Consider the following 27,771-nt stretch of genomic DNA (forward strand, 5'->3'; position numbering starts at 1 on the left):
CTTCAGCGGGGTGGCCGTCGGCCGCTAAGACGTGCGCCTCTCTCTCCCCCGTCAGGTCGTGCGAGGACATGCGCTCGTGGATCACCCGCATCAACGTGGTGGCGGCCATGTTCTCGGCTCCGCCCTTCCCGCCCGCCATCGGCTCGCAGAAGCGCTTCGCACGCCCGCTGCTGCCCGGCTCCACCACCAAGCTGTCGCAGGTCGCACGCGCAACGCCATTTTGCTTGCATGGGGCCGTCTCGTGACACCGGCCTCCCTCCCTACCTCCCTCCCTCCCTCCCACCTTCCGTCCCTCCCTCCACTCCCTCACACCTTCCGTCCCTCCCTCCCACCTTCCGTCCCTCCCTCCCTTCCTCGTCAGGCGGGCGGCCAGCGGTGTTGTTGACCTTTTGTTTGTTTTGTGCGGCAGGACGAGCAGGCGGCGTCTCACGAGGCTCGCTTCCGCGCGGCGTCCTCCGAGCTCGTCCAGCTGGTTGGCGCCGCGCCGGATCGCAAGGCCAAAGGTCGCGAGTCGGACGAGCAGAAAGCGCGACGAGAGTATTTGGAATTTGAGGTGAGGAATGCGCGTTCAAATGACAACACGACTTTGGTTGGTCATTTCCATCTCATTTGATGAGTCACGCTCAAGACGTCCCGGCGCGTTTGAAAATCAGTCCGTTTGACTGATACGAACGACGATTTGCGTTGCAGGCCGTCGATGTCGTTCAAATTGTTTCACAGAATTGTCTCTATTTGCCATCCTTTTAAAGCCACAACGTTTTGACCGCTACGCCTTCCAAATGGACGTTGAGGCGCGGAGGCTTTTGTGGAAGGGGCGCACTTATAAGCGTGCCGATTGCTGCACTTTGCGTCTGCGGAGGTCGAAGGGCAACGTGGCAATCGGCAAGATCGCAATTTGCAGAAGCTTGCCGTGATCGGCAATCATTTGTCGTGCCGGCATGGGACGCATATGAAACAAGGCGGCGTCAAACATTTTTATCGAGAGCCACGCCGTGTCGTGTTTGGAAACTCTGCTAGAGCGAGGCTTAGTCACCCGATGTCTTTTCCCGCCCAGAAAACGCGCTACGGTACGTACGCCATGCTGCTCCGCGCCAAGATGTCCGCCGGCGAGGAGGACTTGGCGGCCTTCGAGGCGCGACTCTTTGAGGACGACGACGGCGGCGGCGGCCCGCAGGGGGCGCGCTCCAGCCCCTCGCCGCCGCAGCAAGCGGACGGCAAGGAGAAGACGCGCGGCGGCAAAAGTTTCAAGGTCGCCCCCTCGCATTTGCTCTGCGACGGCACCGCCCAGCAAGAAGAGGAAGGCGGGGAAGAAGGAGGACACGCTGCCGCCGCCGCCGCACGCTCGCACATTGGCACCCAGAGAGGAAGTGATGCCATGAGGAGCGCGTGCAGCAAAGCATCGTGGGAAAAAGGAGGAAGAGGAAAACGCGCTTGACGCCAGCACTTTGGGGGGGGGGGCTCCTTGGTTTTTTTTATTACCCCCTTCGCTGTCTTCGTCTGATGCTGTTGCCGCGGCAACAGATGGGGAGCAGATTGCCGTGGCAACCGCTTACCATGGCCGCGGCACGAAGGACTGTTGTGACGGCGACCGGAGAAATCCTCACCATCACCAGGACCGCCATAATGACCGCCGCATGTATACACACGGGACACGTGCGCAGCTCTCGGATATATTTATTGATCATCTTCATACAAACGTCAACGTCAGCAATATTTATTTCAAGAACGAAATGTTTCTCGTTGACGCTCAAAACAAAAACAATTGTCATCTTAACGGACGACTGGAGAGAAAGTCAAAACGTGTGTGTTTTTTTCGAGTGAGTGACATCACTGCCATGTCATATTGGCGCCCTCCCTGCCGCTCAGTGATTGGCCGCAGGCGGCTGCTCGTCTTCTACTGGCTGACTGCTGAAGCCGCTGTCCACCGTCGATTCTGATTGGAGCAAAGACAACAAACACTTCATCGTCGTGGTCGTGGTCGTGGTCGTCGTCGAGCGGTGCCTTGAGATATGAGTTCAGTGACCACGCTCCTATCGCAAATTGTAGGGGATGGAAGCGCTCCCCCGAGAACACAGCAAACATTTGTCAGCAATAACATCTTTCGATAGACTCTAAAGCGTTTGTGCATCATGATTTCACGCTTCAAATCAATTGATTGCGCTGCCCGCTTTGGCCACTGAAGGGCAGTGTTAAGACAATCTTACAGACACAAACGAAGAAGAGTCCCCAAGACTCTCGGTGACTCATTAAGGTGCAATCATATTGGTCGGAGAAAGAATGTAAGCCTGTGAGTATGAGTGGCTGCGGGACCCTAACCCAAATGGAAACAAAGTTTAGGCAGACTTGATATTCATGCTAACATTTCACATTTTTTCCTCAAAAGTCACCCTTGGAAACAGATAAAGATCAATGTGCACTTCATTTCTATCAATCTATGCCAGTGTTTCCAAATGATCACTTGTACGACCAAATGATCACTTGTACGACGTTCCTAGGAAATCCAACGTCCCATCATTGCTGAGCTACTTTTGGGCTAATCATAAGGTTCTAGGGGGGCTACTACGTTGGTGACCCCTGTGCAAGAGTGTCTACTAAATTGTTGACACGAGCACATATTGGCTCACCTTCGCTCGTCTCATCGCTTCCGCTCAAGCCGTGTCGATTTAGACGCATATTATTAGCTCACGTTAGCTAACCGTGACAGCTGGCAAATGTGAGCTAGCCCATCATGTCCCATTTTGAGGTACGGCAATTAACGCTATGTATGTCGGAGGCAGAACATGTAAGACGCGATTAAAGTTTCTTTTTGTTTAGAAGAATAAACATTACAGCCGACAGTGAAAACAGGACATAGCCTACAAGCATGAGTTACATTTTGTCAGCCTGAAACGATCGTAGTGGTTGACGTGAAAATATTGACATGAAACATGTTTATTTTCACTCGGCAGTCAACTTAACACGCACAAGAAATTACGTCACGTGACTTCGAAGGACGCATTCCCCAAAAAAGAAAAAAAGCACGCGTTCACAGTAGACGCTACCTGGCTCTTATTTCGAAAAGTACACGCCGGCTGACTTCCGGTCGCGGAGGGCCCTTTTTTTTTTTTCAGCACGACGCTGCAGCCCATTTGGCCAACGTTGCTAACTAGCTAGGCAGGTAGGACCAAGTGTAGTGGAAGTATAGCAGGAAAACAACTACAACAATAACGCACAAACAAGGAGCCAAAAGGAGATGGAGGCTGCCAAATGTTCCCACTTCTTCCTGTCATCGCCAAGCACTCGCCAGCAGGTGCCAAGCGTCAGACGCGGCCACGGATTCGGCACACACGGTAAGGAACGTTTGCCGGCCGGGTCAACTCAAAGGAAAAACCCGTTACGCGAGTTGGAATGGATGGTATGTTACGCTTAGGCGTTAGTTGCACCTTTTTCGATTTTAGAGCTGCTCAAGAGCAATTATTTTAATGATCCAGGAATCTGTCAAATTTTTTTTTCAAATTACTCAATGAATCAGAAAAAAACCCCAAAACATTCCAGCCATATTTCCGCAGTACATGATTTCAAATGGACTCAGTTAATGCTTTGGTGCCCCAATCCCAACAGCCACAAGACAAGACTTGCACCCTTGTTCCCCTCAATTGCGCATTCCAGTCGTCGAGGCCGCGAGTTGTGTCGGGTGTGCCAATTATCGGCCAGCTCTTTTTGCGCCCGTCTTCCACACTTAAGATGAGCGTGCATCCATTTTGCCCACGATTCATTCCGGAATTGACCAAAATAGCGTGAAACAGACGACATTGGCTAGAATTCCCGTGCCGAAAAAACCCCCGGAATTTATGACATAGTTTATCATATGTGTATTTTAATTCAATCGTTTTAAATGTCATCGACGTATTTCGTCCGAGTGGAGCTGCCGTTCTTGGCGACCTTCTGCGCATGCGCCCCAGACAGTGCAGAGCCGCAAATAGTCCAAATAATGGAGCCAGAGCTCCCACTGACTGGGAGAACTGCTTCTTTACTGAAGTTTGAATATAATTTTCAATGGCAAAATGGCCAAAACAACAACCCGCGCCGCCACGGCTGATGACGCCGTAGCGTAACGAGATGACGTAAGTCGATGACGTCACGCAGTCCCAATTCTGCAACATTTGTACACTTGTGACCTGCGTTCCCGAACACTACGTGTCCACTTGGAATGAGGACCGTAGGGTGCAAGTGTGGGCATTGGGGATGGGCCGGTGCGCGGTGTTCAGGAAAAGGGGCGGCGGACGCTACACCGCGCACGGGCTGGTCTCAGGTTGGGCGAAGGCCGCAAAGCACGAGCCGCGGGCGATGGCTTTTGTGATCGGCAACGATTGACATAAGCCGATCGCGTGCTTTTCCACGGAAAAATCAGCCGATCGGTGGCCGACGGATCGCAAAACCGCTCGTTTCAAGTTAAACCGTGGCTCGAAACAATTATTCAAATAGTTGTTGAATAATCAAATGGTTGTCGATTTAATTTGATCAGTGAATAGTTGTCGAGAGTTTTGACACCTTGAGCTAGGTCTCGTCCGTTACGGCGAGGTTGTCATTTTTTCCCGCGTTACCTGAAATCATTCGTCATGTGCGAAGATGAGGCTCAAGACTTGATCGTCACGTCAGGTCAACTGCTTGACCAGGTTTGAGGACTTGCAACCCGCCCTCCCCCTCTGCTCGCCGCACCAAAGCCGGGCCGTTAAGTCTCCTCTCTTATGGCGAGTCGACGGTTGGGAGTGCTTGTCCCCCGCCGAACGCATAAAGCGGCAGTGTTGCCGATCGAGCATTTGGCTCGCTCGTCTCACGGTGGACAAAATGAAGAGCGGCCGGGCGGCGCTGGCTATTGCACTCAAATGTGGCCCAAATAGGAGCGAGCCGCCTCCTTGGCAATTTGCCAGACCGGCGGACTCGGCGGGGTCCATCCAATGCTTTGAATCGACGGCTTTCACATTTTGCCCTCGTCGTAACGTGCTTTGTTCTGAAATGCGCGATATCAATAACGCCGCATGGGTTAGCGTCATCGCGCCTTCCCCTCGGCCGCGGCGCCCCCCGGCGTGCGTGTTTGCGGGCACCTTGTCTGAGTTTGTCTTGCGGCGCGTCCGGGCGAGGGTGCCGGCGCAGCAGGCGGACGCCGTCGCGGACGCCCAGCGACTCCAAGGCCTCCAGCACGTCTTCCTCGGGGCCGCCGCCCAGCTGCCGTCACCAAAGAGGAAGGTGAGCGAGGCCGGACACCCCTTGCTCGTCCGTGCGGCGTCCTGACCTGGTAGTGTTGCAGGAGGCTGTGGTAGGGGGCGGGGCTATCCCGGTAGAGGCGAGCCAGCGGCTTCATTCCCAGTTTGTCGGCCAGTTTGTTCCACGGGACGCCGGCGTCGCTCAGCACCTCCACCAGGTGGCGCAGCGTGCCCTCGTCCACCCGCCAAGGCTCCCCATCTAGCACGCCTGCGTCAAGTGAGCCGAACACGCAAAGGACACGCGGCGACGCGACGCGACGCGACGCGAGCGAGCGGCCGGAGACGAACCTGCTTTGCCTTTGAGCTTGTCGGCGACGTGACCAGCGGACGTCAGCAGCTTCCTGACCTGCGGCGTCACACGGCCGCGCTTTTACTCCCAAGGGCGGGCGCAACTTTGGCTTTGAAGGAGGCGGCCGGCTACCTTGTGACATTTGGCCAGGTCCAGCGGCGTGTGACCGCCCACTGGCCTCTTCCGCCAGCCCGTTGGCCGCCGGGATGCCTCGGCCCCCGCCTCCTGGGCCTCCCGGGACTCCCGGGACTCCCGGGACTCCCGGGCCTCCGGCTGTTCCGCGTCGTCGTCGTCGTCGTCATCATCGGAGGAGCTTAGGACCAGCGGCTCGTCGTTCTCCGCGTCTTTGTCGGCACCTGAGCGCAAAGCCGGTTAGCCTGCCTGCCAGCCAGCGTGCGTGACGGAGCCAGGCCGCGCGCGCTGCGCGCGCGCGCACGAACGTACCGGCGGCCAGCAGAACAGAGCACAGCGTGTGCGCGTGTGCGGCAGCGGCCAGGTGAAGAGGCGTGTTTCCTCCAAAAGTGCGAGCGTTCACGTCCGCCTTCAACTGCCAGCAGAAAAGAGCTGAGGATCATCCTCGTCATCCTCATGTCAACTGTGTGACGCGCTACCTGCGTGACCAGCGTGCAGGCGACCTTGAGGAGGTTTTGATTGACCGCCATGTGCAGCGCCGTGTGTCCGCCCTTCCGTTCGGCCGCGTTGACCTTGGCGCCGCTCTCCACCAGCAGGCGCAGGCAACGATGGCCGTCGCGTCGAACCGCCAGGTGAAGCGGGGCCAGACCTGACGCCGCAGCACACGTCAATGACGGCAGGCGGGACGCGCGCACACGCCGCCGGCAAGACAAAATGTCCGCGCGGGCAACAAGCGACGGCGGCCGGACAACGCGCTCGGCTGACGTGAGACGCCAGGCGGGCGCCCGAACGCCGCGTGGCCGGAAGCCCTTTTTGCCGGCGGCGTCTCCGCCCGCTCACCGTGGTAATCGTCGGTGGTCAAAAGGTGGGCGTGTCCCTCCCCCAGCCGGGCCAGCGCGGCGCGCAGCGTGGCCACGTCGCCGCCCAGCGCCGCCAGGTGCAGCGGGCAGCGTCCGTCTCTGTCCCGCAGGCCGGGGTCCGCCCCCGCCCTCATCAGCGCCTCCACGACGCGCGGCTGACGCGTCAGCACCGCCAGGTGGAGCGCCGTCTGTCGGTCGGTCACATGACATACGCGGGTTACGCGCCCTTCGCCTTGGCAGACGCGGTTGAGCGTTGAAATGAAGATTGATTTTTGCATCGGCCGCGTTCCCTTTCGCTCGGGCCGGTGCCGCCCACCTGCTGCAGGTGGTTGGCCAGGTCGAGTACGCGCCCCCGCCCGCTGCTCAGCAACGTGTCGATCAGCTGGAGGGCGACGGCCGTTTGCTGGTGGATGACGGAGAGGTGCAGGGGGCTGCGGGGGGGGGGGGGGGGGGGGGCGCTCACGTCAGAAAGGAAGCGGCGGCGGCCGGGGGCGCGGACCCTGACTCACGTGTCTCCGCCGGCGTCCGGCGTGGCGCACAGGCGGCCGTGCGGGCCCAGAAGGAAGCGAGCGTCGCCGCTGGCGCAGTACTGCAGGAGGGCGGCGCGCGCCTGGCGAGCCTGGAAGGCGGCGGCGGCTGCGGACGAGACCGACGCCTCAGTCACCCGTGTGAAGCGGCGTGAGAGCAACAACCACGTGAGGCCACGCGGGCGCGCACGTCACAGGACGGCCGGCGATAAGGCATGACGTCGCGTGACGTCACATGGTGACGACACAACAGACCCCGGGCCCCACGTTGGTGTGTTTTCTTTCTTTTGCTATTTTTCTGGATGTTTGCGCCGTTGCGGGAGCAAACAAGGAAATCGAGATGCGGAGGTCGAGCGTATGAAAGTGTAAACGGCAGACGGCGTGCCGCCAGCGACGCAACGCGCGACGCAACGCGCGACGCAACGCGCGACGCAACGCGCGACGCAACGCGCGACGCAACGCGCGACGCAACGCGCGACGCAACGCGCGGGGAAGTGTCGTACCGACGATGGACAGTCGCCCGTGCTGGGGGGCGGAGCCGGCCACGTGCGCTCCTCCTCCGAAGCCGACGACGCTCCCGGAATAGAAAACTCCGCCCCCTCCTCCTCCTCCCGCCGCGCCGTTCATGTGCTGGCTGAAGTGAAAACCTCAAAGAGACAAACGGCCAAGGGTTAGCTTTTGCTCTTAGCATCGGTGGTTAGCGTCGACCTCACCTTCGCCTGCGGCTCCTCCCCCTCCGAAGCCGCCGCCGGCACCTCCTCCTCCTCGTTCGCCGCCTCCTCGCCAGGGCTCATAGTGGGGGAGGGGCTTTTGCTTCTTCTTCAGCACCTCCTCTTTGTCTGAACCGGACCGCCGGAGGGGGCGCAAAGAGCAAGATTTGATGTTCAAAGTGCGCTTCTTCAACAAGTCAACACCAAGAGCCCAAGGTTCCCATTGCATCAGGCTGGAACACGCGTGCGCGCGCGCGCGCGTGCTAGTGTGTTCGTTCTGTCAGCCATTTTTCAATTTGCTCTCACTTTTACTTTAGTTTTCGATTCTCTCCCAGTTACTCATCTCAAGTACAAGTGCGGCATTTTAGTCCAAGAAAAGGTTGTTTATTAGAGGAGGTTTTAGCCTCGTCTCGTCGAGTCTTCGTCCGTTGAAAAATGACCAAAAGATTTCCCTCTCGTTTTTGTTCATGAAAGTGAAACGCTAGCGCGTTGCGCTTGCCGGACGGTACGACCGCAACTGTTTTCATACCTCAAGCCCGGGCTGTGCTGAATCTTACAAAAGCTGTAATTCGCCCGTACATTTAATCTTATCGCTCGCGAAGGTCGTCCGAAGTTTGCAGTGGGAATGGCTAACGGACGCTCGGGATTAGAGCCGAAATGGGCAAGACGAGATCGGTCGAACAAAAAACGAGTTATTCACGTGTTTTTTTTTTTGCCGTACAAAAATTGTGATACGGCGCACACAATTTGAAATGATCAAAAACCCTACCCTCTAAAATAGGGGGAAAACGTTCAAGTTGACAGGTACGTGTTTTGCATCTTCGTGCGGGCTCTGTCACCCATGAGAAAATGCCAAAGGATCGCGGAGGCTATGTCCGGTCCGGTCCGGTCCGGTCCTCAGCTGTGGACTAAGGCTAAGCCTCCACTTTTGGTGCGCGCGTCTCGGCAGGCAACTGGCAGCGGGGACAAAGAAGCCCAACCGTAGTCACGGAAGAGGAGGAGCAAAGTGAAGAGGCCGACCTTGAACGTGCGGGATGTACGTGAAGTGTTTGGGGTCGCTGCAGTCTCCCGCCTTTTTCCTCTTGAGTTGCAAGAAGACGGTGACGGGCCGCTCCAGCTCGGCCGTGTGGTACGGAGGCGTCTTGAACACGATGGCGTACTGAGGGAGGAAGCAAAGAGGGAGCGCCGGGTCAGGCGCGGCGCGGCGCGGCGCGGGCCGGAGCCTGGCCCGGGCCGGAGCCTTGACTCGCCTGCTTGTGGACGTCGGTGGGAGCGAAGTCGCCAAAGGCCTCCCAGCCGCCGTCCTCGTCCTCGTAGAAGCGGATCTCGATGTCGTCTGCGGCAAAGAATCACGGGACGGGGCCTTTGATTAGCACCTTTGCGTCCGTCAGCCGGCGTGGCTCAACGTGGCGGACGATCGCTGACGCGTGCGTGAGGAAGCCGACTGGCCGAGCGGTTAGCGCGCCCATCCCCCCCCCCCCCCCGGTTTCGGCGCCCCCCCCCCCCTCCCCCTCCGCCCTACGCTTTGAAGCACAATCGACACGGCGCCATCGTGAAGCCGATGGTCCCGGCCGCCGTTTCTCCGTCAGAAGTCTTCACTGGGGCCTCGCCGTTGGCATGCGCAATAGAAACGCGTCCGTGAAGAGACTGCGGAAATGCGGCCCCCGGCGGCCTTACACCGGTCGCCGATACTGAAGGCAAAAAAACCAAACAAAATCCCACGGGCAGTGAAGTGTTCCTCGCCCGTTGTTGACGCTACATCGCACCCGTTTGCCAGGTTTGCGAATCGCGCGCCAGAAAGAAAGAAGGAAAGCTTTCTTCTTTACAGTCGTCCGTCAAAAGTGCTCGCGGTAACGGCGAACTCGTACTCACACCGGTATGGCTCCCAAAACAAATGCTACGGAACAGTCGGCACCTTTTTGGACTTTGTCGCAGAGGAGGAAGATCTCGTCTCCTCCGAGCACGGAGCCGCACGTCTTGTCGATGCGGGAGATCTTCAGGTTGGACGCGTTGGGAGATTCTGGCGGGAAGAGAAAGAGGGGTGAGCGGCCGAGAGGGGCCGAGAGGGGCCGGGCGCGGGCCGGACCCACTGCTGTCGTAGATGGGGTTGGAGACGACGGCCTTGAGCGCTCGCGTGAACCCTCCGTTGCTGTCCTTGAGGAAGGCGGTGAACTTGAGCCTGACGATGTTGAGGTCCACCATCTTGGACAGCTCCTTGGCGTCCTTGCTCAGGGCGCTCTCCTCGGCCGCCGTCAGGTGGGCCGAGCCTCCCCGACGCCGACGCCACTCGTCTCGCAGCCGACGCGTCAGAACCTCCGCCACGCCTTTCTTGGTCACGTGGAGGATGCCGAGGTTGCTGAAACTGCAACCGCTCGACCGCAGGGGCCGAGGCGTCAAAAAGCACCCGCGTCAAAGACCCGGGCGCCGCGAACCGCAAAGACGTGAAAGACGAGAGCGCTACTGACGAGGCGGTCAGGTCGTTGGGTCCCACGTCCAGGGTGCAGGTCCCGTTCTCGTTGCAGTGGCGGCCCACCAGGCTGTGAGCGTGCACGCGCGGCGGGTCCGTGTGGGTCACCAACTGGACCTCCACGCGGGCGTGACCCACGTAGTTGTTGATCTGGCGCGCGCACGCACCGTCAGCACCGTCAGCCAGGATCTCAACCAAAGCCATCGGCGGGGGCTCACCTTGACGGTGGGGTACGTCCTTCTGTTCTTCTCGCTGGAGGCTCCCGGCAGGCCCCCGTGCGACGGACCCTCGCACTCATAGCGAAAGCGAAAGCCGCGCTGGCGGAACGCAAGAAGAAGGAGATGACGTGGACGGCGTCCTCCGCATCGGACCGCTAGCTCGTTGCTAGCCGCTCACCTGTTTGGGCTCCTCGATGATTTGGATGTAAGGGCCGTGCGCTGAAACACAAAGGCAAGTTATCGAGCGGAAGGAGGCGCGCGTGGGCGACCTTGCTGATGTCATCGCCGTGAGACCAGATTACCTGTCTCAGGTATGTACGCTTCGCTCTTCACGTCTACGGGAGGAATGTATTCATACGGCGTCAAGTTGAACTGTAACTGCGTTAGCGACATGCCGTGTTGGAAACGTGCTACTTTAGCATCGACGTGTGACATAAGCATGCGGTCCGGCCAGAAGAAGACAAAAACTCACGTCGCTGTCGTAGCCGTTGATCAACTGAGCTTCCGTCATCCTGCTGTTTGGATGAGTGAGTGAGCAGGCGGAGAAGGAGGAGGAGGAGGAGGAGGAGAAGGGGGAGGAGAAGAAGAAGGAGCAGAAGGAGAAGGAGCAGAAGGAGAAGGAGCAGAAGGAGAAGGAGAAGGAGAAAACAAGTTTGACTGTCACATGACTCGTTTGCTTCTCGGCAAGAGGTTTGAAAACCCCCGTTCAACAACGTCTTCATCATCAACTTTCCCGTCCTTTCGCACTTCCAATTGTCTACACGTGACATGACAGTGAGTGGCGACCAGTCTGTTGGTTGTCCATATGTGAACTCTGAATGACTGGGGACCAATCCATTTGTCCACATGTGACCTGGCTTTGGCTGGCGAACACTCCAGTCTTTGTGTATATCTGACCTGTCAATGACTGGAGACCAGTCAATTTGTCTGTCGGTGCCCTGCGATCGGTGGGCGACCAGTCCGTCTTTTCTCCACGTGACCTGCTTCACTCGCGACCAGTCCATTTTTCATCTGAACGTGACCTGACATTAGCTGGCGACCACTGCAGGGTGTACGCCGCCCCCCACGCAAAGTCAGCTGGTACGCACGCACGCACACGCGTCTCGAGCGCCCCCCCCCCCCCCCCCCCATACCTTTTTTTCGGGGAATTGCTGAGCTTTTAGCAGGGTATTTAATGACGCGCCCCCGATGAGTGGGCTTGGTTACACGTACAAGTTGCTCAGACATTATTGCTATCTTATCATGTTGTTATCAATCAAAACGTAATGAGATGATAAAAGAGTGATTTTACCTTTTTCCTTTGCGATGTGCGAGTAGTTGTTGAAACTCCAAATCGGCCAAAGTGTCGCCAAGTCGAAAACAAAACAGGATAGGAACCAGATGTACTTCCTCTGAAAACTTTCAAGACAAGCGTTTTATAGTCAAACGTTTGTCTCTATTTGACTTGGTGCTGTTGCGTACACTCGCGTATCACCATTTCGTTTTTGACTTGTCAGTGGCGAACTCCAGCTCCAGCAAAGATTTTGATCAACGATTTCGCAACGGCCAAGGCCCGATGCTGCTTGTTACCATCAAACTCTTATTTTGGAAGGAATGCTCGTTTCGCGGAAGTTCAGCTCGCTCTCACCACTGCACTCGGACGGAGGAAGCGGCGTTGCCAAAGCAACCGCCAGCCTGTCAGTCAGGGCGGAAAGCCCCGCAGATGGCGGGGAATTCCGGAGCGAGTCCGAAGCTCTGATTGGTGCGCAGGCTAAGCCCCCGCACAGCCGGAAGTTTGCGCCGACAGAAATAAAAGCGTTTGTTTAGTTTTTCCCCCAGGTAAGTTCGCTTGTCAAACTGACGTCAATGATGTAATTATGTTAACACCGAAGCACATTGCGCAAACAAATAAATGTATCCATACATATAAGAGCCAGTGGAATGTTTTTGCGTGTACGGTCAGCACTTCCAGCGTCCACCTTGGCTGACGTCATGACGCGATAGAAACGCTGTGGCTGCCAACAGGGGGCGTCATAAATAGTCTTCACAGCTCCAAGTTGATAGAAGCGTATTCGCTGCCACACACACACACACGCACACACACGCGCACTCAAAAAGTTGAGACTCACGTTGAATGTGATAAATGTCACGCTATCGCGTTCGAACGTATAAAGTTTGACTTGCAGTTCCTTCCGGTACAGGTGACTGGCTTTTTGTGGCCCGTATCCCACCGAGCAGCAAAGTTTGTGAGTGTCGGCGAAGGGCGCGAATGTTGATTTTTCTTCAGGGTTCGTTCGTTCAACTTCCACAAAGACATTGGCAAACAATTTCGCTCGTCAACCAAGACATTTTGAACGGATTCACTTGTTTCTCAGTGGGATACGGGCGGCTTAAAGACCTAGTTTGAAGTCAACTCGGCCAACCATCTTTTGGCGGCTAAAACTATTTGAAGCATACTTTCGCTAGTTTTTATGACGTACGCACCCCACCCGGATTCACAATTAGACCCAAAGCGACGCGCTTAAGAACACAAATGCAAATGTTCGGCGAGTGACGTCATGAGAAGAGATCGAGTCGCCAGCCACCCATGGTACTGCATTACGCCGATAAGTGTTTTTGTGGGAATTTTGTAACTTTTTGTCCTACCTGTCGTGCCTTCGGTTAAAAGTGCTGACTACTTACTTACCATTTTCGTTTTTATTTTCTCTGATTAGAATTTTTCATTGCCTCAAAAATACTTTTGCCGTGTGTTTCCTGTCCTGACTTTTAAGCATTTTGTGTTTTCTTGTAGCTTTTGAGCATAGTGTTGATCTGGTGACCACAGTCATCACGCAGTTGATGTACTGTATATACCACGCTCAAATGTCAGGACGGCCTACCTGCTTGCACCTCGTGTCAGGATTTTTTTATTTTTATTTTTTTAGTTCTACCTACCAGTCTGCATCCAAACAGAACAAGCTGAGAGCGCACGGTAGCAGTTTGGCTGCCAAATTAGCCTTCGGGAGGAAGTTTGGCAAAGGCAAGGGTCGGACGTTTTGGCAGAACAGACCGTCAAATCAGCCTTCGGTAGGAAGTTTCGGTGGGGCAGGACAATTTGGCAGCGCAACGGTGCGACACGCATTATGCCGACAACCTCTTCAAACACCCCGGAGCCCCTCATATAAGTTGGAAATACGCTTTCCCCATTGAGCGCTGCCACAGTCGTTCATCTAATGACGTCGCACTTCAGGTTTCGAGCTTGCCAGCCTCTCGCTTTGGAAAAACGCTGATTTTGTCAAATATGTGATATACAAATGATTTTTTTCATGCTTCATTTTTCTGTATAGTGTTTAATTGCTTCACTTGGATTTCATTTGGCATTTTCTCAAGTTACTTCACACTAGGTCTTTAAAGCGGAAGTCAAGCCGACCAAAATATTTCTCTACGCGCATCCACTAGTGTAAACACGGCATTCTGATTAATCTTGCATCTGTGGAATGAGTTAAACAGTCAAATCCACCCGTTTTTGTCCATGTCAGGGGGCGGCCATTTTGCCACCCAGCTTCAGAAAACAGTGAGCCATGATCGGTTGTTACCTGAGCAACTCTGATGTCGTTTTCAGTCAAAGCAAACGGGAAATTGATTGCGCAATATGAAACTTACAGCGCGGAAGTTATAGCGTGGAATTCATATATGACATTAAAATGTGAACTTTCTGGTGTGGGAGAAATACTCTCTCGTAAGATGGCAATCAAATGTTTTAGTCTAAAAGAAATACAACCGGACATGAATGTAAAAAGTCCCTCGGAAAAAAAACCCCACTGGAAGTGCTGCTTCCTGTTGCGAGCTGCATTTGTGAAACTTAGATTACACGACATTATGGCTTGATTGCTCCAAAACGACTTTCACACGATCCATCAAGATGCCACCCACCATCCTCCCGCTGCTTGAAAACTGAGAAGAGATACAACACTAACATGCTAAAAGTCTCCACACGGTAGCATACGACAATACACACGCGTCAGCCTTTAATTCTCTCTCATATGAAAAACATGCCGATGAACATTTGAACGATTCACGTGACCTTTATCTTGATGATGACGATGACACCGAGACGAATAGAAGTCCAAAGCTCCTTGAAAGAGGTGAAAAAAATGTATTTACATGGACGTCATCAAATTACACCAAAAGTGGTGCACATTAGCTGGCCACTTTGGACATGCAATCATCCTCATCCTCATCATCCTCATCATCCTCATCATCACCATCACCACCAGCAAGTCTGGCTTTTTCTCTCTTCTTTGAAGGCTGGCGGCGTTGTCATCCCGCACAAAGCCAGCGAGTGGGCGTGACTGACGGCTACGTGAAGATGAGTCCCGCCTCGGCGTAAACTTGGAAGACTTTTTCGATGGCGTTGACGTAGGCGGCCGTTCGCAAGTCCAAACCCAGCTGGAACCTGCTGGCCGTGCGCATGATTTGCTGCGGGAAGACGACAAAGGTCAAAAGGCTGAGGGCGCAGAGGTCAAAGGGCGGGAAGCTTCCTTACCCTGGCCGAGCGCTCCATGGTGAAGGCCAAGCCCGAGTGGACGATGTCCTTCTCCGACGCCCCCTGCGGCACGGCGCAGGTATTACCACACGCGCAAGCACAGACGTACGCCGGCGCCTTGACATACGAGCGACTTGACCAATGAGCTTTTTCAACACACGAGTCGCGTCGCCCTTGAGTGCTGGCACTGAACTCAACTCAAGGTGACAAAAGGCTGCCCGTTGGCACTTCTTGAGCAGCTGCGGGGAAAAGAGGCTTCAAGCTCCCCGCGGCCTCTCCCAGCTCAAGACGAGTCGGGAAAGCACCTCGTGTATTTCAAAGTCGAAGGCTGAACGCTAACACCCGATTGAAAATGCCGTTGGCATACTAGTGATTAGCATGACTTGCAAATCCTCACCAGAATGGCCAAATCCAATCCAAAGCGCTTCCGTTTGGAGACGTGCGTTTTGACCGTCGGCGAGTCAGCGTTTGCTCTTTCGGCCGCCGACCGGGCGCTCGGTCGACGTTGCCGCGTACGTATCGGCGCCGGGTCGGCACAGTCAAGTACTCACAGCGATGCGCGCCTGGAACTCCGAGGTGGGAACGATGGGAATGGCGCCGCCGTGCTTGCCAAACTTCCTCTCCAGACTCTCCTGGACGGACACTGAGGACACAAGAAAAACATCTTGTGGGCTTGCGTCCGGCAAGACCGGCAGTCGAGCGGACCCTCGTGGGCCGCTGCCGCCGACGTTTCCCCTTGACTGCTAAAGGCTTTTTTTTTTTTTTTTTTTTTTTTTTTTTTTTCCCCCCTCCCTTTCCCCCCCTTCCCATTCCAACGTCAGGCCAGGGCTCCGCCTTTATCTATTTGCCGCTCGGGGGGCCTATGCCGAGATCCGGCAGGAAAAACCTCGGCGTAATGGCCGATCAATTTGGAAATAGGACAAAAGCAAACTTGTTTTTTGGTCCCTTGACACTTGCAACAAAGGAGAGCCGAATGACGGTCGGGACACGTGACGCTTCTCCGAGACGCTTCTCCGAGACGCTTCTCCGAGACGCTTCTCCGAGACGCTTCTCCGAGACGCTTCTCCGAGACTTTGCCCTTGACTATTTGTTGAACTGATGAATTGAGTTCATCTTGGATCAATGTACGCAACACGAGTCGCCTTAGTGGCCAAACTCGATTTCCGCACCATTCTTTCCTTTGCCGTGAAGTGATGACCTCAAAAGAAAAGCCAGAGACGCCTTCCTTCCTCGCAAGCAAGTGCAAACACGACCTCCTTGACGGAGTCGCATTTGGCGAGGAAGCGTAAACACGACGGGCTAAACTCTGGCCAATATTCAAAAAGCGAGTCCTGACGTCAGCCAATTGAGCAGGCGCAGCTGTGCGGCGTGACGGCAATTTGCCTTCCGGACTCAAGCTGAAAGGTCTGTTGCACTTGAGCAGGGTCAACTTTGGCAGACCTTTGGGGGGGCTACGACCCCCGACCCCCCCCCCCCCCCCCCCCCCCGCCGTCTCACTCACTCAGCAGGTGGTAGTTGGAGTCTCGCTCGTACTTGAAGGTCAGGCGGCCGTAACTGACGTGATTGAGGTTCTTCAGCCACTCGAAGTACGACACGGTCACGCCGCCCGCGTTCAGGTACATGTCCTAACGGGGCGGGGGCGCTTAGCGTGGCGACACTTAACGTAGGGATGAGTTAGTGGGCGGAGTCTCACCGGGATGACCAGGATGTTCCTGTCCAGGAAGATGCGGTCGGCCTCGGGCGTGGTCGGACCGTTGGCGCCCTCGGCGACGATCTGCGCAAACGACACGGACGGCTTCATCTTTGACTGTGCGCGGCGCCACGCCCGCGCGCACACGCTGCCCGTCCCCGCAAGCAAAGGAAGAACGTGGGCCGGCGCCTGACCTTGGCCTTGACGTTGGGCGCGTTTCTTTTGGTGAGCTGCTTCTCCCCGGCGGCGGGAATGAGGATGTCGCAGTCGGCCTCCAGGATGCTGCCTTCATACGGCGAAGACCCGGGGAAGCCCACGATGGTCCCGTTGGCCTGCAGACACGCGGCCGGCTTTTTCATTGGCTCAAGGGGACGGCGGCGGCGGCGGCGGCGGCGGGGTTACGCGCACCAGCTTGTAGTCCTCCAGTTCTTTGGGGTCGATGCCGTCCGGGTTCCAGATGCTGCCGTCGATCTCGCCCACCCCCACGCATTTGGCTCCGAAGCGGTGCAGGTAGCGCATGGAGTGCAGGCCCACGTTGCCAAAACCCTGAAGCGCAAGTCGAGGCCCGGCCGGCCGTTTGAGGCGCCGACACGCTCCGGGTGGGCAAAATCAAATCCCCAACATCACACATTTTGCTTTGCGCCAGGGAAAAGCGAACAATGGCTAGTCACCATTCGGAACGTATTTAGTCGCTTTGAAAACGCCGGCAGATTTGTCCAGCGCGTGAGCGGCTACGGAGACGAGCGGAAGCGAGCCGGTTCGAAAGCCACGCGGAGGAACGACGAGACTCGTCCCGTCTTCACGCTCCATCAAAAAGGTGAGACGAAAGAGAAGAAGGAGGCCCGCGCCTCGACCGCGGTCAACAGTACTGCCTCCCAGTGGCCGAGGCCGGCGAGTACGCGGCAAAAGCGGCGGCCGCTACCTGAATGACGAAGGTCTTGTCGCGGAAGCCGGGACACATTCCCAGCTTGCTCATGTAGGCCGCCTCGTTGACAAAGTTCTCCACGCCGTGGAAGACGCCCCTGCCGGTGGCCGAGATGCGACCGTGGATGCCCCCCTGGCTGATGGGCTTGCCCGTCACGCAGGCGTGAGCGTTGATGTCCTGCGCCGCCGGGCACACAAAGTCAGCGCCCGCCGCGTCGGGCGGCCCCACTCACGTCGCGGCCCCACTCACGTTGTAGCCCATGGTGGTGGCGAAGGTGTCGGCGATCCATGACATCTCTCGCTCGCCCGTGCCCATGTCCGGAGCGGGAACGTCGATGCCGGGCCCTGCGCGGCGCAAAACCCCACATTTGTGCTCCGCCGTTCCACATTTCAACAATTTGCTCTTGGCGATGGCAATATTTGCCGATTCTGTGCTCAAGTCAAATCAGTTCCAGTAAGGCGCCTCCTTGGGACAAGGTACAAGCGAGGTGTGCGATTTCATTGAGAGAACGTGTGTGCTTTGCGGCCATCCTGGCGTCAAGGAGCTACTCGTACATTCGCTCGAGTCGAGGACTTTCGTTCCCGCGGAAATGGTGTTTCGCCGCGAGGCGCGGGCCAAGGTTCGCTTGGGGCCGTACCATAGCCGCGAGCAAACAAGATTGCGCTATTCCGATTCCGGCTCTAAAACGCTGTGCGGCCGGCTTCGTGCGATGGCGGCCGTGTCCTTTACCGCCGGCGCAGCGCGTGCACCGATGACTCGGCTCCGCCGTGAGCGCTTTGAGTGTCCGGAAATGGCCGCGGAAATCTGGTGCAGCGCCATCAATAAAAAGAGCATTTTTCTCCATCCAAAAGCATCAATTTGATGTTGAAAGAAAATGCCGAATATTTGCTACATGATGACGCATGCGACCTCTTAGGTCGAACCAAATAATGATTTCCTTTCATCGTTTATTCAAAGGAGACCGGTACGAGACCTGCGCAAATGCGCCCGAGCGAGCAAAGCGCTAATTGACGTCGGCCGCTAAGAGACAACTTGGACAAGACGTTTGAACATCCGGATCATCGGAATCGGGTGTGTCGGAGCAGGGAGAGATGGAAAACGCGCGCGACAGTGGCCCCCGAATCGCCCGCCCCCGCCCTACGCGCGAGTTCCTCGAGCCAGCTTGGCAACGATTCATCGACAACTCGCCGCTTGTCCGACCGCTCCACAACTGATTTGAATTGGAAGGGAAAATGTGGCAAATGCTCACAATTTCCAACGGGAAATATTCTCCCATTTCTCCAGTCGTCCATCAAAGCTGGCCGATTAGCTTTCGCAATCGGGCTTTTGCGAGCGTCTGCCTGGACTTTGGGAAACAACGGGCAACGGTTGAAAAATGCTTTTGAAATCCGACAAGCCCCAAGAATCACCGACAGATGAACGCAGGATTCAAATAATTGTTAGTTACGGCCCTACCTTGCCGTGAATCGGACATGGCCTCAAAATCAAAGCTCACATTGTTATTTTCCTCCCCGAGATCCATTTCCCATTTTGCTGATGGAATGAAGCAAACCATAATGACAGCTTGCTTTTCGGGATTTCTCCCCTGCCGGGGGATTCCGTCCGAATGATGGAAGCGGCCCCCGAGAAGCTCTTCAAACCCCCAAACCGTACTGACAAATGAGTGGAGATCAAATTGATTTTGCACACAGCCCGACTCGTTCCGCTGAGCCACGATCGTTTGTGTTTGCACTCACCGATGAAGCCTTTCTTGGCGAGCTCCACGGTGAACCTCCTGGTGATCTTCTCCAACTCGTTGTCCTGGAAACCATCGACTCCAAGCGTCACGGACAAGAGCGCAAACGGGCCGGCGAGATTCAGACGCCGCCGGCGTGTCGTCGCAGGCCACTCGAGCGCTCCGGGCAAGCTCGGCAGGCCCGACGACGGCCCCCCCGAAAGGAGGAAAGCAAAGACAAAGGCTGACTTACGGAATATTTCTTGGGATTGATCTTGACTCCGGCCTTGGCGCCACCAAAAGGAACATCTGCGAGACAGCCGCAGCAAACGATGCCGTCAAGCATCCGAGTGTAAACGCAGCGCATTGCTCTCATGTTCTTTGGACTGACCGACCACGGCACACTTGTAGGTCATCAGCGACGCCAACGCTTTGACCTCGTCAACAGACACGTCCGTGCTGTAGCGGATCCCTGGAAGGCAAACCACACGCGGGATTATTTCTTCTTCTTCTGCTGCTGCTGCTGCTGCTGTTGCTGCTTCTCCTTTGTTCCACTTGCCGCAGAATCTGAGGCCCGCGCGCCTGCAGCTCTTCAAAGTGCCGCGAGAAGAAGAAACCTTTCAACCCTTTTGTCAACGTTGTACCATACCTGTCAACTTGTACGTTTTCCCCGTATTTTATACGCTTTTTATATCATTTCAAATTGCGTACGCCGTATAACAATTTTTGTAGGGGGAAAAAAAAAAACCATTTAAAACTCGTCTTTTGTTCGACCGATCTCGTCTTGCCCATTTCGGCTCTAATCCGGAGCGTCCGTTAGCGATTCCGACTGTAAACTTCAGACGACCTTCGCGAGCGTGGAATTGAATTAATACGTGAAGCAGCCTCACGCCTCCTAGGCCTTCCTTGGCATCAATCGGCAGCCAAAAAGGTGGTCTGACTTTCAAAAGGGCCGCTGGCTTGGTGAGGGCGTACAGTGCCGTACAACCACTCCCATTTCTTTGGATATTTTCGTCACTAAGCGACACCAAACATCAAACAAATTGATCAAGTTGAAGAGAGTAATCAGAAATTAGTTTTGAGATGTGCTCGACAAAACGCTTGAGGCGTCCTCGATCTGGCAGCCGGACCCGAATGTTGACATTCCTGATCTGGGCGGAGCTTCTCTGCCTTTGTTTGTTTTTTTTTGCTTCGCTTTTCCGCCCGGTGACCTGGCCCGGCCCACGTTCACGTTCGTGTTGCACGCGGGCAACGGAAGAGGTGACCCGGTCGCCCCCATACCACAGCGCACCCCCCCCCCCACGAGCGCGTTCCGACCTCCCTTGCAGGGCATTCTGTGCTGGCTGTGCTGAGCGCGGTAGCCCTCGACGACCTCCCACTCGCCGCTGTCCCGCTTGATGGGGAAGCTGAGGCTGAGGACGTGGTTGCACGGCTTGATGATCTTGAGGATTCCGCGGACGCGCTTCCTCTTGTTGTCGGCGCTCTCGCGCGTCTTCAGCTCCTCCACCAGCTTGTCCTCCACGATGGCGGCGCCGCGGTCGAAGAAGCCCTCGACCATGGCGAAGAAGTTGGGGTCGTCGACGCCGTCGCCCGGCTCCGCGGCGGCCCGCTGCGAGTAGCCGCGGTGGTGCCGCGGGGGGGCCAGAGGCCGGCAGAAGCCGGCCGCCGCCGTCCCCCGGGCGAGCAGCCCCGCCAAGTTGTGCTGGTACATGTCGGCCGGGGTGAGCTCGGTGGCAAAGTTGGCGCAAAGTGTGACGACGACGATGGCGGAAATCAAAGTTGGACAAGTCAACGCGGAAGTGGGAGCGACGCCAAAAATGAAAAACTCCGAAACTCCGAAACTCCGAAACTCCTCCTCCCCCTCCTTTTTCCTTTTCCTGTTCGACGACTTCACCTGGACGTCGACATCGTCTGCACCTCGCTAGCCTAGCCTGGCCTAGCCTGGCCTAGCCCTGGCCTAGCCTAGCCTGGCCTAGCCTAGCATTAGCTACCCGCTCCGTACAGTATTTGTGAAGTCCTCGTCATTTGCGTGTCCCAAAAGAATTTTGCAAGTCAACTGGCTGTGTGCCAACTGAATCGTCGTCCCCGAAGTTTGTCTAGCCCTGCTGCTTCCTCACCATTTCACATCGAAAGGTATTCAGCTCGTTGATATGTCAATGAATTCGAATTTGTTTTCGTTATTCGAAGAAACTACACGCTTGTATTTAGCCAGCTAAGGCAACTGAGAACACGTTTGTCATTTGCCACGCCGCCCTGGCTGGCCATACAAAAAACCTCAAGTGTAAATAACCAAATGAAATCCTCTCCAATCAGAATACTGCACAGCTCCCTTCACATGGGCGCTTTCTTGGCATGTCGGAGGTGCAAAGTTCCATTGCCTCTTGTTGCACATGTGTGTGATGAAAGAGCAGCGAGAGACTCGAGTCTCCTTTGACAGCTCCGAGGGCGCCAGAATCAAAGATGGCACCGTCGCCACAAGTAAACCCGTGTACCTTTCCCATAGTAGTTCTCTTGAGCACAAGCGTTTTTTCCCAGCCCGAGTCGTGAGCTTTTTTGCTGGTTGTTCTGAACCCCTCATTATCTCATCGGTGAGGTTAATACGCTGCTTCTGCTGCCGCCGCTGCTGCTTCTTCTTCTTCTTCGACTGCCAGCATGAGTGAGCGGCCCAAGGTCCACGCGTTCCTGGGGGCCCCCCGTCCCTCTGCCGGCGGCGCGCGGGGGGAGCCACCCCGGCGCTGGAGACGAGTGGAGCTGAGCTGGCGGGAGGGCCGCCTCGCGCCCGCAGCCGGTGAGCCCGACCGCCGACGCGCTTCGCTCCCCCGAGCCCAACATTTTGCCGGACTGACTTGACGGGAGTTGCCGCCCGTCGAGCCGCGCGTCCCCCGACACGAGCGAAGGCTCGCGCGGCAGCTCCTTGTCGCGCTCGGCCCCGAGTCGTGCCACTCGATTGTATCCTTCTGCGGGTTGACTATCGCCGCGTTTTCTCTGTTGTTGTACGTCGCTGGGCTCCGGCAACTCTTTTCCAGTGTGCCGCTTCCACAAAAGACAAATTAAGCCATTGCAATTGTTGTTCTCAGATGAAGCGGGCGGCACGCGGGAGGCTGAAAGCTCACCCGAGGAGGCTTCGGCCTCAACGGCTCATCAGAGCAGCGAGCCGCCGCAACGCTCGCAAGAGCGGCCGGCGTCCCCGCTTCGCCAGGACTCGCCTTTGCCGGCCCATCAGCCGGGACCGGCCGCCCGCTCGCCTCAAGGATCCCACGAGCTTTCTAGTGCCCCTGCGGGAGGTCCAGGTCGACCCCTCAGCCGAGGAGGCGCGGTCCCGGAGGCCACCCGGCGCGGCGCGCCGTGCTCGCAGGAGGAGGACCGTCCCGACTCGGCGGCCGCGTCCAAAAGGGCTGGTCCCTGCGGGGCGGGCGGCGCTTGCGCGACACCTCTGGCCCACTGTGCCCAAGCGGCGGCTCGCTATCGGGTTCTGGTTGCCGTGGTTCGTCCCTGTCAAGTGAAGGAAATCAAGGTAACTGCTTGGCTCCGGCACACGAGAAGAAACCAAAGCTCGCGCGGACATGTCGGCCCTCGCTTCGCTTTTACGGCTTCGGTGCGTCGCTGATTTTGGGGGGTTTCTTGTACCGCGATGATTCACACCGCTCTATTTGACCCCTTGTCTGATTATTTACCGGTAGCCGTACCGACAGAGCAATAAATGCGAGTCATGAGGAAGTTGCATTTTGATGCCAAAGTTAGACGACAAGATCGAGGGCTCGCAGCGCTAGTTGGAACAAAGGCTCGTCCGCAGCAGACGGAAAGAGCCGGCGTTGGCAAACGCGAAGCAGAGAGGGAGGGGACCCACCGCAAGCACACTGCTGACGGCTGTCGGTTGCCGACGTTGGTGCCGGGAAAGGGCCGAGCCACTTTGCGTCCTCGTTCGCCTCGCAACCCTCGCGCCGGTGTCCAAGGAGACGCGCATATTAGCAGACGTTCCAAGACGCTCGGGCTTGCAAATGTGTTGTTTGCATGATTGTTTTTGTCGGAAGCGGTCGCGGCCCGGAAGGTGTCTTGCTTGAGGGTGGCTACCCTGTCAATCACGTGGGCGAGCATCACCAAGCGGCTGGCGTCCTTGCAGGCGAAGCGCGGAGCGCGCGCCGGCTCGCCGGTGCCCCTGGCCAGCGTGGTGGTGACGGACCAGTCGGGCGTGGACGTGACGGTGCTGCTGTGGCGACGGGCGGCGTTGCGGGCGGCGGCCGTCGCCGTCGGGGACGTCGTCTTCATCACAGGTAGGCGAGCCCGTGCCTGCCAAAGTCAACTTGAAGGAGACACTTTTTCCACTCTTGTGTCTCCACATTTGGGCTTCTTCCGGCGCCCTGGATTTCCATTTCAGGCCTCGCCGACATTGGCATGTTTTGGCTGGCGCCGAGCTCTTTGGCGCGCTGCTGTCGGCGCCAGCGGCCGCGTTTGAACGCCCCCGCCCGACGTTGTGCTGAAACGTGGCCCTCTTCTTCCGTCTTGCGCGTCGCAGAATGAAAAAAGTTGCTCTGACCGGCGCCGCCGGGTGAAAAGTTGCTGGCCAGCCCGCCGTCGGCTCTTGCTGTCGCTCGCTCAAAGGCAACGTGCGCAAACTTAAGCTGTGCGAGGCACTGAACTAAGAAACAAGAAAGTCAAGAAACAAGAAAGTGAAGAAACAAGAAAGTGAAGAAACAAGCGCAGTCGCTGTCATCTTCTATTTTATCCCCCCCCCCCCCCCGTGAGCGTACGAAAGGCGAGGGGCTTTGGTTGGTCTCCATCTGGTTCCGCTGGCATCGGCCGACACCGTTTGGCTTTGACGTGACGGTGCAAGTGGCCCAAGTAGTACTTTTCCGTAGCGTTTGCTCATTGGTTGAGAAGGGGGGGGGGGCTGGGGTGCCGCTTGTGACAATTGGCCCCACATTTGTGTCAGAGTCACATTTCCTTTTGAAGAACTTGCATATGATTAGTGTTGTGTGTGTCCAAGGCCTGCAGCTGAGTGAGGACACCTGGAGGGGCGAGAAGGTACTGCAGTCCACCTTCAGCAGCACACTGATCAACTTGGGTCATGTCAGTGCCCCAAGCTGGCCCACAGGTAGGCCCCCCCCCCCCCGCCCTCCCCATAACAGCGACACCCCCCCCTCAGCCCCTCTCTGCCTTTCAGGTGGCCAGCATGTGGATGGGGCCGCTGTGTCTTCTCTCTGCCACTTCCTGGGACAGCGGCGCCCCCTGCTGCTGTCCACGCCGCGACGTCCCCGTCAGGATGTGAAACGCTTGCCGTACGCCCCCCCGTGGCCACGTGCGGTCAACACGCTGGTCCACGCCTTGCTGCGCGTCGCGCACGCATACATCAGCGCGGGTGAGTGACACGGACCGCGGCGTCGTGTTGGTTGGGGCACGTCCGGCCGCGTGTGCCGTCTTGCGTCGATATCGGGGTTAGTGCGTGGCTAACGCTAACCTGCAGTCAAGCGCTTGAGCACGGTGAAAAGCACGGTTTGTCGTCAGCGCCGCGCCGACGTCATTTGGAGCTTCCTCTCAAAACGGCGGAGCCACTCTGCGGCAGTGGGCTCCACCAAATGATGAGCGAGAGGTGCCCAATGGCGTCTGCCGTCTGTCATGTTATGCCATTCTTTGCTGCTGTCGCGGATGCCCAAATTGTTTGCGAGCGACAGGCCCGCTCGTGTCCCGCGTGTCGTCCTCCCCCGTTCTGGGGCCCGTCCTAACATGCGGCGTCACGCGTTTGCTCCCGTGCGCGGCAGAGTGGCGAGCGGAGGCCGAGTCTTGCCGCAGGTCAGCGCTGGAGCGTCAGGCGGTGGCGAGCGTGGTGGGGGCCGACGGCCAGAAGGGGGCGCTGCTGCTGCGGGGTTCGGCTCTGGACTGGCTGGCGCGCTTCAGGACGCACCAAGGTGGGCTGGCCGGCCGCGGGTGGCAGAAAGTGTCGGCCTTGTCGCGTGAGCGCGCCGCCTTCCCGTCGCCTTCAGACGCCGTCTGGGACGTCCGCTTCCTCCTGGTCCGGGAGGGCGCCCGCTCCGAGCTGCCCGAGCTTCACACCACCCCCTGGAGCGACGCCCGACGAGTGGATGCCTCCGACCGGCGGCTGGGCCGCTTCCTGCGCGCGACCGGTCGCAGCGTGGAGATGGACGTGGACACGCTGCTGTCGCAGCAGTACTCAGGTGACCGGCGGACAAATACACACACGGGCACACTCCGTTTTGGCTGGCGCTCGTCCTGACTGGGCAGGGCGTTCCACCTCCAAATGTATCCGCCGTCCAAGTTAGGGCCGGCGGCACATGAAAGAAGGTCCAAGCCCTCAAGTGACATTTGTCACTATTCGCTAATGCCGTGCAATGTATCGAAGACGTATCCATATCGCTGCAGTCGATATCCAAATGGCACGTTTTTGCAGTATGGGGCAGCCCCGCTAATGGGTCTCCTCAGATATTTCCGATGAGGCGGCATTGCGGCGCCGGTAAAACTCGGCGAGGGCGTCAAATGCTGACAGTATGATTCAAGCGATTGTCGGGGCGCCCTCCAGTGGACAAAATTAGCACGGACGGTTACTGCCGTTGAAAAATTGCGCTTGATGTCTTAGGGTTATGGCCAGATTGGAGCCCAGACAGGCTGCTTCGCCGGGGCGGGGCGGGGCGGGGCGGGGCGGGGCGGGGTGGTGCGGGCCATTGCCATTGCCGTTGCCATTGCCATTGCCATTGGCATTGGCATTGGCCGTCGATCGAGACCGGTCCTCCGCGCGGCGCGCGACCCAAGCCGCTTGCTGAAGACGCGTGTGTCGTCCCCAGGAGAGGCGCTGCTCAGAGTGCGGGCGCTGGCCTTCCGCTTCCAGCCTTGCCGGGACGCCACGCCGGCGCCCGGCTTGGACGGCTCGGCACCGCGCTCCGCCGTCCTGGCGGCGCTGAGCGCCGACGTGACCTATTCGGGCTGCGGCCGGTGCGCCGCCGAGCTGGACGCGGACGCCAACGGCATTTACCTCCCCTGCTACCCTTGCCTGCCGGCCAGCGCCGTGCGGCGCTACTACAGGTGAGAGCCGCGGGCGGCCCCGGACGCCGCTGCGCCTCGCCACCCTCTGACACCTTGCGTCTGTCTTCAGGCCGGCCGTGCTGACGGTGAGCGGACGGGGCTCCGGGCAGCTGTGCGTTCAGGTCCCCGCCGTGGCTGTGCAGAAGATTCTGGACGTGGCGCCCGACAGGCTGCTCCGCAACACAGGTGAGAGCCGCTTCGAAGGGCTCCCGTTGGCTCTCGGCCGCGCTCTGAGCGGCGCTCTGAGCGTTTCCTCTTGGCTGTCAGCCGCGGGCTCCCACGTGCAGCACGTCCAGGTGGCGGCGGAGAGGCTGTGCGCGCTCCTGAGCCTTCCCGGCAAAGACGTGGTCATCGCCGTGCGCAGCCTGGTCCTGTGCGACGAGAACAGCGCCCCCATCAGTCGGGAGTTAACGCTGCTCGACCTCCGCTTTCTCCCCGACGGCTGAACGGCCGGCGCGGAGCGGCGCGGCTCAGGTCAGGTCGCGTCTTTTGCGAAGGGTGGCTTCGTATCCGTCGAAAAGTTGCCCCGGCCGCGGCTGATGATTTCACGCAAGATTGTTGCCAGCGCTTCACGATCGAAGGCCCAAAAGGTTGAACGCGAGCAAAAATGATCGGCGGGTAGTCGCCATCCATGTTTGACAGCGCTAGCGGACGCGTCCAAAGTTAGCCGAGCGCTAACGACCGGAGGCGCTCGTCCCCGTCGCTGCTCGTTTTCCATTCGTATCGGGGCCGCCGCCCAAAGCGCAGCTTCGCGGACGGATTAGGGTGCGCGTTCGTGCGCCGACGCCGACTCCATCCGTCGGAGAGTCGCGATTGGCCATCGACTCGAGTCGCTCCCGCAGGACGCCGACCGGCCACGGCTCATGGTGAGGGACAGTGGCGATCATTGGCTTTGATTTGCTCCTTCGCGGTATTTCTTCACATGAAAATGCTTTTGTTACAAAAGAAAAATAAAATGTGTGCGTGTGTGCAGGATTTCGCAATTCTTTGAAGCATTATCCCCACCCCCGTGTTATTTGGACGCTTCTTTTGTGCATTTTGCTGTTATGTTTTACATCCAAAAGAAAGCATTGGGAATAAAAATTCACCAGGGTTGTTAAAACATGCAGAAGTTGAAAATGGCACCATGCGCCACTTTCTAAACGCTTGCATATGGGGGAGGCAGATTTACACGAGGTTCTTGTGAAATGTCCATGAGGTGACTCCCGTTATAGATCGCACTTTTGAATGTTCTGTCAACCTGATGTGTTGCCATGATGACTGACTCAATCAAGCCCTTCATTTTGCCGCCGCCGCCGCCGCGAAACAAGCAGGGGGCGCCAGAGACCAATGAATTTGCTTGCGTAGCACCGATTAGGCCGAACTACTGTTTCATACCTTGAAAACTGTCAGCCAGCGGGTGGTTGAGGGGCGCGCACCTCCCGCCTCGAAATGTAACCTTTTGGGCTCATTTGGGAGTC

The 27,771-nt window shown here is 57.3% G+C and overlaps 4 protein-coding genes across 16 annotated transcripts in view; 2 read left to right on the forward strand and 2 right to left on the reverse strand.

The window, feature by feature from the left end:
• psda (pleckstrin and Sec7 domain containing a) overlaps positions 1-2,421 on the forward strand; it is a 19,632-nt gene extending 17,211 nt beyond the window's left edge. For 4 of the 5 annotated variants that reach the window (XM_086045349.1, XM_086045352.1, XM_086045347.1 and 1 more), the window contains 3 exons: positions 56-200; positions 410-553; positions 1,055-2,421. In XM_086045349.1, the coding sequence (XP_085901475.1) occupies positions 56-200; positions 410-553; positions 1,055-1,435 (670 nt within the window). In that variant the 3' untranslated portion in view covers positions 1,436-2,421. The remainder of the gene's footprint in view (positions 1-55; positions 201-409; positions 554-1,054) is intronic. The other variant, XM_086045350.1, reaches the window with a different exon arrangement.
• nfkb2 (nuclear factor of kappa light polypeptide gene enhancer in B-cells 2 (p49/p100)) lies at positions 1,659-11,937 on the reverse strand. Of its 5 annotated transcripts, none has more exons than XM_086045363.1 (22): positions 11,738-11,937; positions 10,919-10,961; positions 10,749-10,824; positions 10,625-10,665; positions 10,447-10,545; positions 10,227-10,378; positions 9,852-10,123; positions 9,677-9,781; positions 9,012-9,097; positions 8,782-8,920; positions 7,765-7,890; positions 7,555-7,698; positions 7,034-7,160; positions 6,841-6,955; positions 6,505-6,712; positions 6,144-6,313; positions 5,977-6,079; positions 5,665-5,888; positions 5,532-5,589; positions 5,273-5,451; positions 5,085-5,205; positions 1,659-1,933 (listed from the first exon to the last, which is right to left on the reverse strand). In XM_086045363.1, the coding sequence occupies exons 2-22, from the start codon at positions 10,955-10,957 to the stop codon at positions 1,863-1,865; spliced, it is 2,655 nt and encodes an 884-aa protein (XP_085901489.1). In that variant the 5' UTR covers positions 10,958-10,961; positions 11,738-11,937; the 3' UTR covers positions 1,659-1,862. The 5 variants fall into 5 exon arrangements, with proteins under 5 accessions (XP_085901489.1, XP_085901487.1, XP_085901488.1 ...); XM_086045361.1 differs by having other exon boundaries at positions 5,273-5,442; positions 11,738-11,844; XM_086045365.1 differs by lacking the exon at positions 1,659-1,933 and having other exon boundaries at positions 5,273-5,442; positions 5,532-5,584; positions 11,738-11,844.
• Positions 3,077-27,283, forward strand: shld2 (shieldin complex subunit 2). Of its 5 annotated transcripts, none has more exons than XM_086045371.1 (11): positions 3,077-3,329; positions 21,931-22,067; positions 22,357-22,413; positions 22,735-22,793; positions 23,400-23,550; positions 24,264-24,371; positions 24,441-24,635; positions 25,036-25,449; positions 26,074-26,311; positions 26,382-26,497; positions 26,579-27,283. In XM_086045371.1, the coding sequence occupies exons 1-11, from the start codon at positions 3,247-3,249 to the stop codon at positions 26,755-26,757; spliced, it is 1,737 nt and encodes a 578-aa protein (XP_085901497.1). In that variant the 5' UTR covers positions 3,077-3,246; the 3' UTR covers positions 26,758-27,283. The 5 variants fall into 5 exon arrangements, with proteins under 5 accessions (XP_085901497.1, XP_085901493.1, XP_085901494.1 ...); XM_086045368.1 differs by having other exon boundaries at positions 3,089-3,329; positions 22,357-22,793; positions 25,036-25,182; positions 25,258-25,449; XM_086045367.1 differs by having other exon boundaries at positions 3,083-3,329; positions 22,357-22,793.
• Positions 14,408-21,188, reverse strand: glud1a (glutamate dehydrogenase 1a). The gene is made up of 13 exons (XM_086045374.1): positions 20,597-21,188; positions 19,671-19,751; positions 19,533-19,588; positions 19,302-19,365; positions 17,815-17,909; positions 17,563-17,742; positions 17,049-17,186; positions 16,835-16,972; positions 16,644-16,724; positions 16,452-16,575; positions 15,502-15,593; positions 14,951-15,013; positions 14,408-14,883 (listed from the first exon to the last, which is right to left on the reverse strand). The coding sequence occupies exons 1-13, from the start codon at positions 20,988-20,990 to the stop codon at positions 14,764-14,766; spliced, it is 1,626 nt and encodes a 541-aa protein (XP_085901500.1). The 5' UTR covers positions 20,991-21,188; the 3' UTR covers positions 14,408-14,763.
• Positions 27,284-27,771: the final 488 nt, after the last annotated feature.

The sequence above is a fragment of the Filicampus tigris genome, chromosome 11, assembly GCF_054856515.1.
Source record: "Filicampus tigris isolate MCC_2025a chromosome 11, RoL_Ftig_1.0, whole genome shotgun sequence".
Taxonomy (NCBI): Eukaryota; Metazoa; Chordata; class Actinopteri; order Syngnathiformes; family Syngnathidae; genus Filicampus; species Filicampus tigris.

What these genes read in the sequence shown, in the direction of transcription:
- shld2 (XM_086045367.1), top strand. Translation starts at nt 3,247, where the DNA reads ATGTTCCCACTTCTTCCTGTCATCGCCAAGCACTCGCCAGCAGGTGCC. An exon ending in CCACGGATTCGGCACACACG is followed by an intron (nt 3,330 to 21,930) that starts GTAAGGAACGTT and finishes TTCGACTGCCAG; the next exon opens with CATGAGTGAGCGGCCCAAGG. An exon ending in GCACGCATACATCAGCGCGG is followed by an intron (nt 24,636 to 25,035) that starts GTGAGTGACACG and finishes CGTGCGCGGCAG; the next exon opens with AGTGGCGAGCGGAGGCCGAG.
- nfkb2 (XM_086045362.1), bottom strand. Translation starts at nt 10,887, where the DNA reads ATGCTTATGTCACACGTCGATGCTAAAGTAGCACGTTTCCAACACGGC. An exon ending in AGCGTACATACCTGAGACAG is followed by an intron (nt 10,666 to 10,748) that starts GTAATCTGGTCT and finishes TTTGTGTTTCAG; the next exon opens with CGCACGGCCCTTACATCCAA. An exon ending in CCCAACGACCTGACCGCCTC is followed by an intron (nt 10,124 to 10,226) that starts GTCAGTAGCGCT and finishes GAGCGGTTGCAG; the next exon opens with TTTCAGCAACCTCGGCATCC.
- glud1a (XM_086045374.1), bottom strand. Translation starts at nt 20,990, where the DNA reads ATGTACCAGCACAACTTGGCGGGGCTGCTCGCCCGGGGGACGGCGGCG. An exon ending in CCACCACCATGGGCTACAAC is followed by an intron (nt 17,743 to 17,814) that starts GTGAGTGGGGCC and finishes CCGGCGGCGCAG; the next exon opens with GACATCAACGCTCACGCCTG. An exon ending in CTCCAACTACCACCTGCTGA is followed by an intron (nt 15,594 to 16,451) that starts GTGAGTGAGACG and finishes TTGTGTCCTCAG; the next exon opens with TGTCCGTCCAGGAGAGTCTG.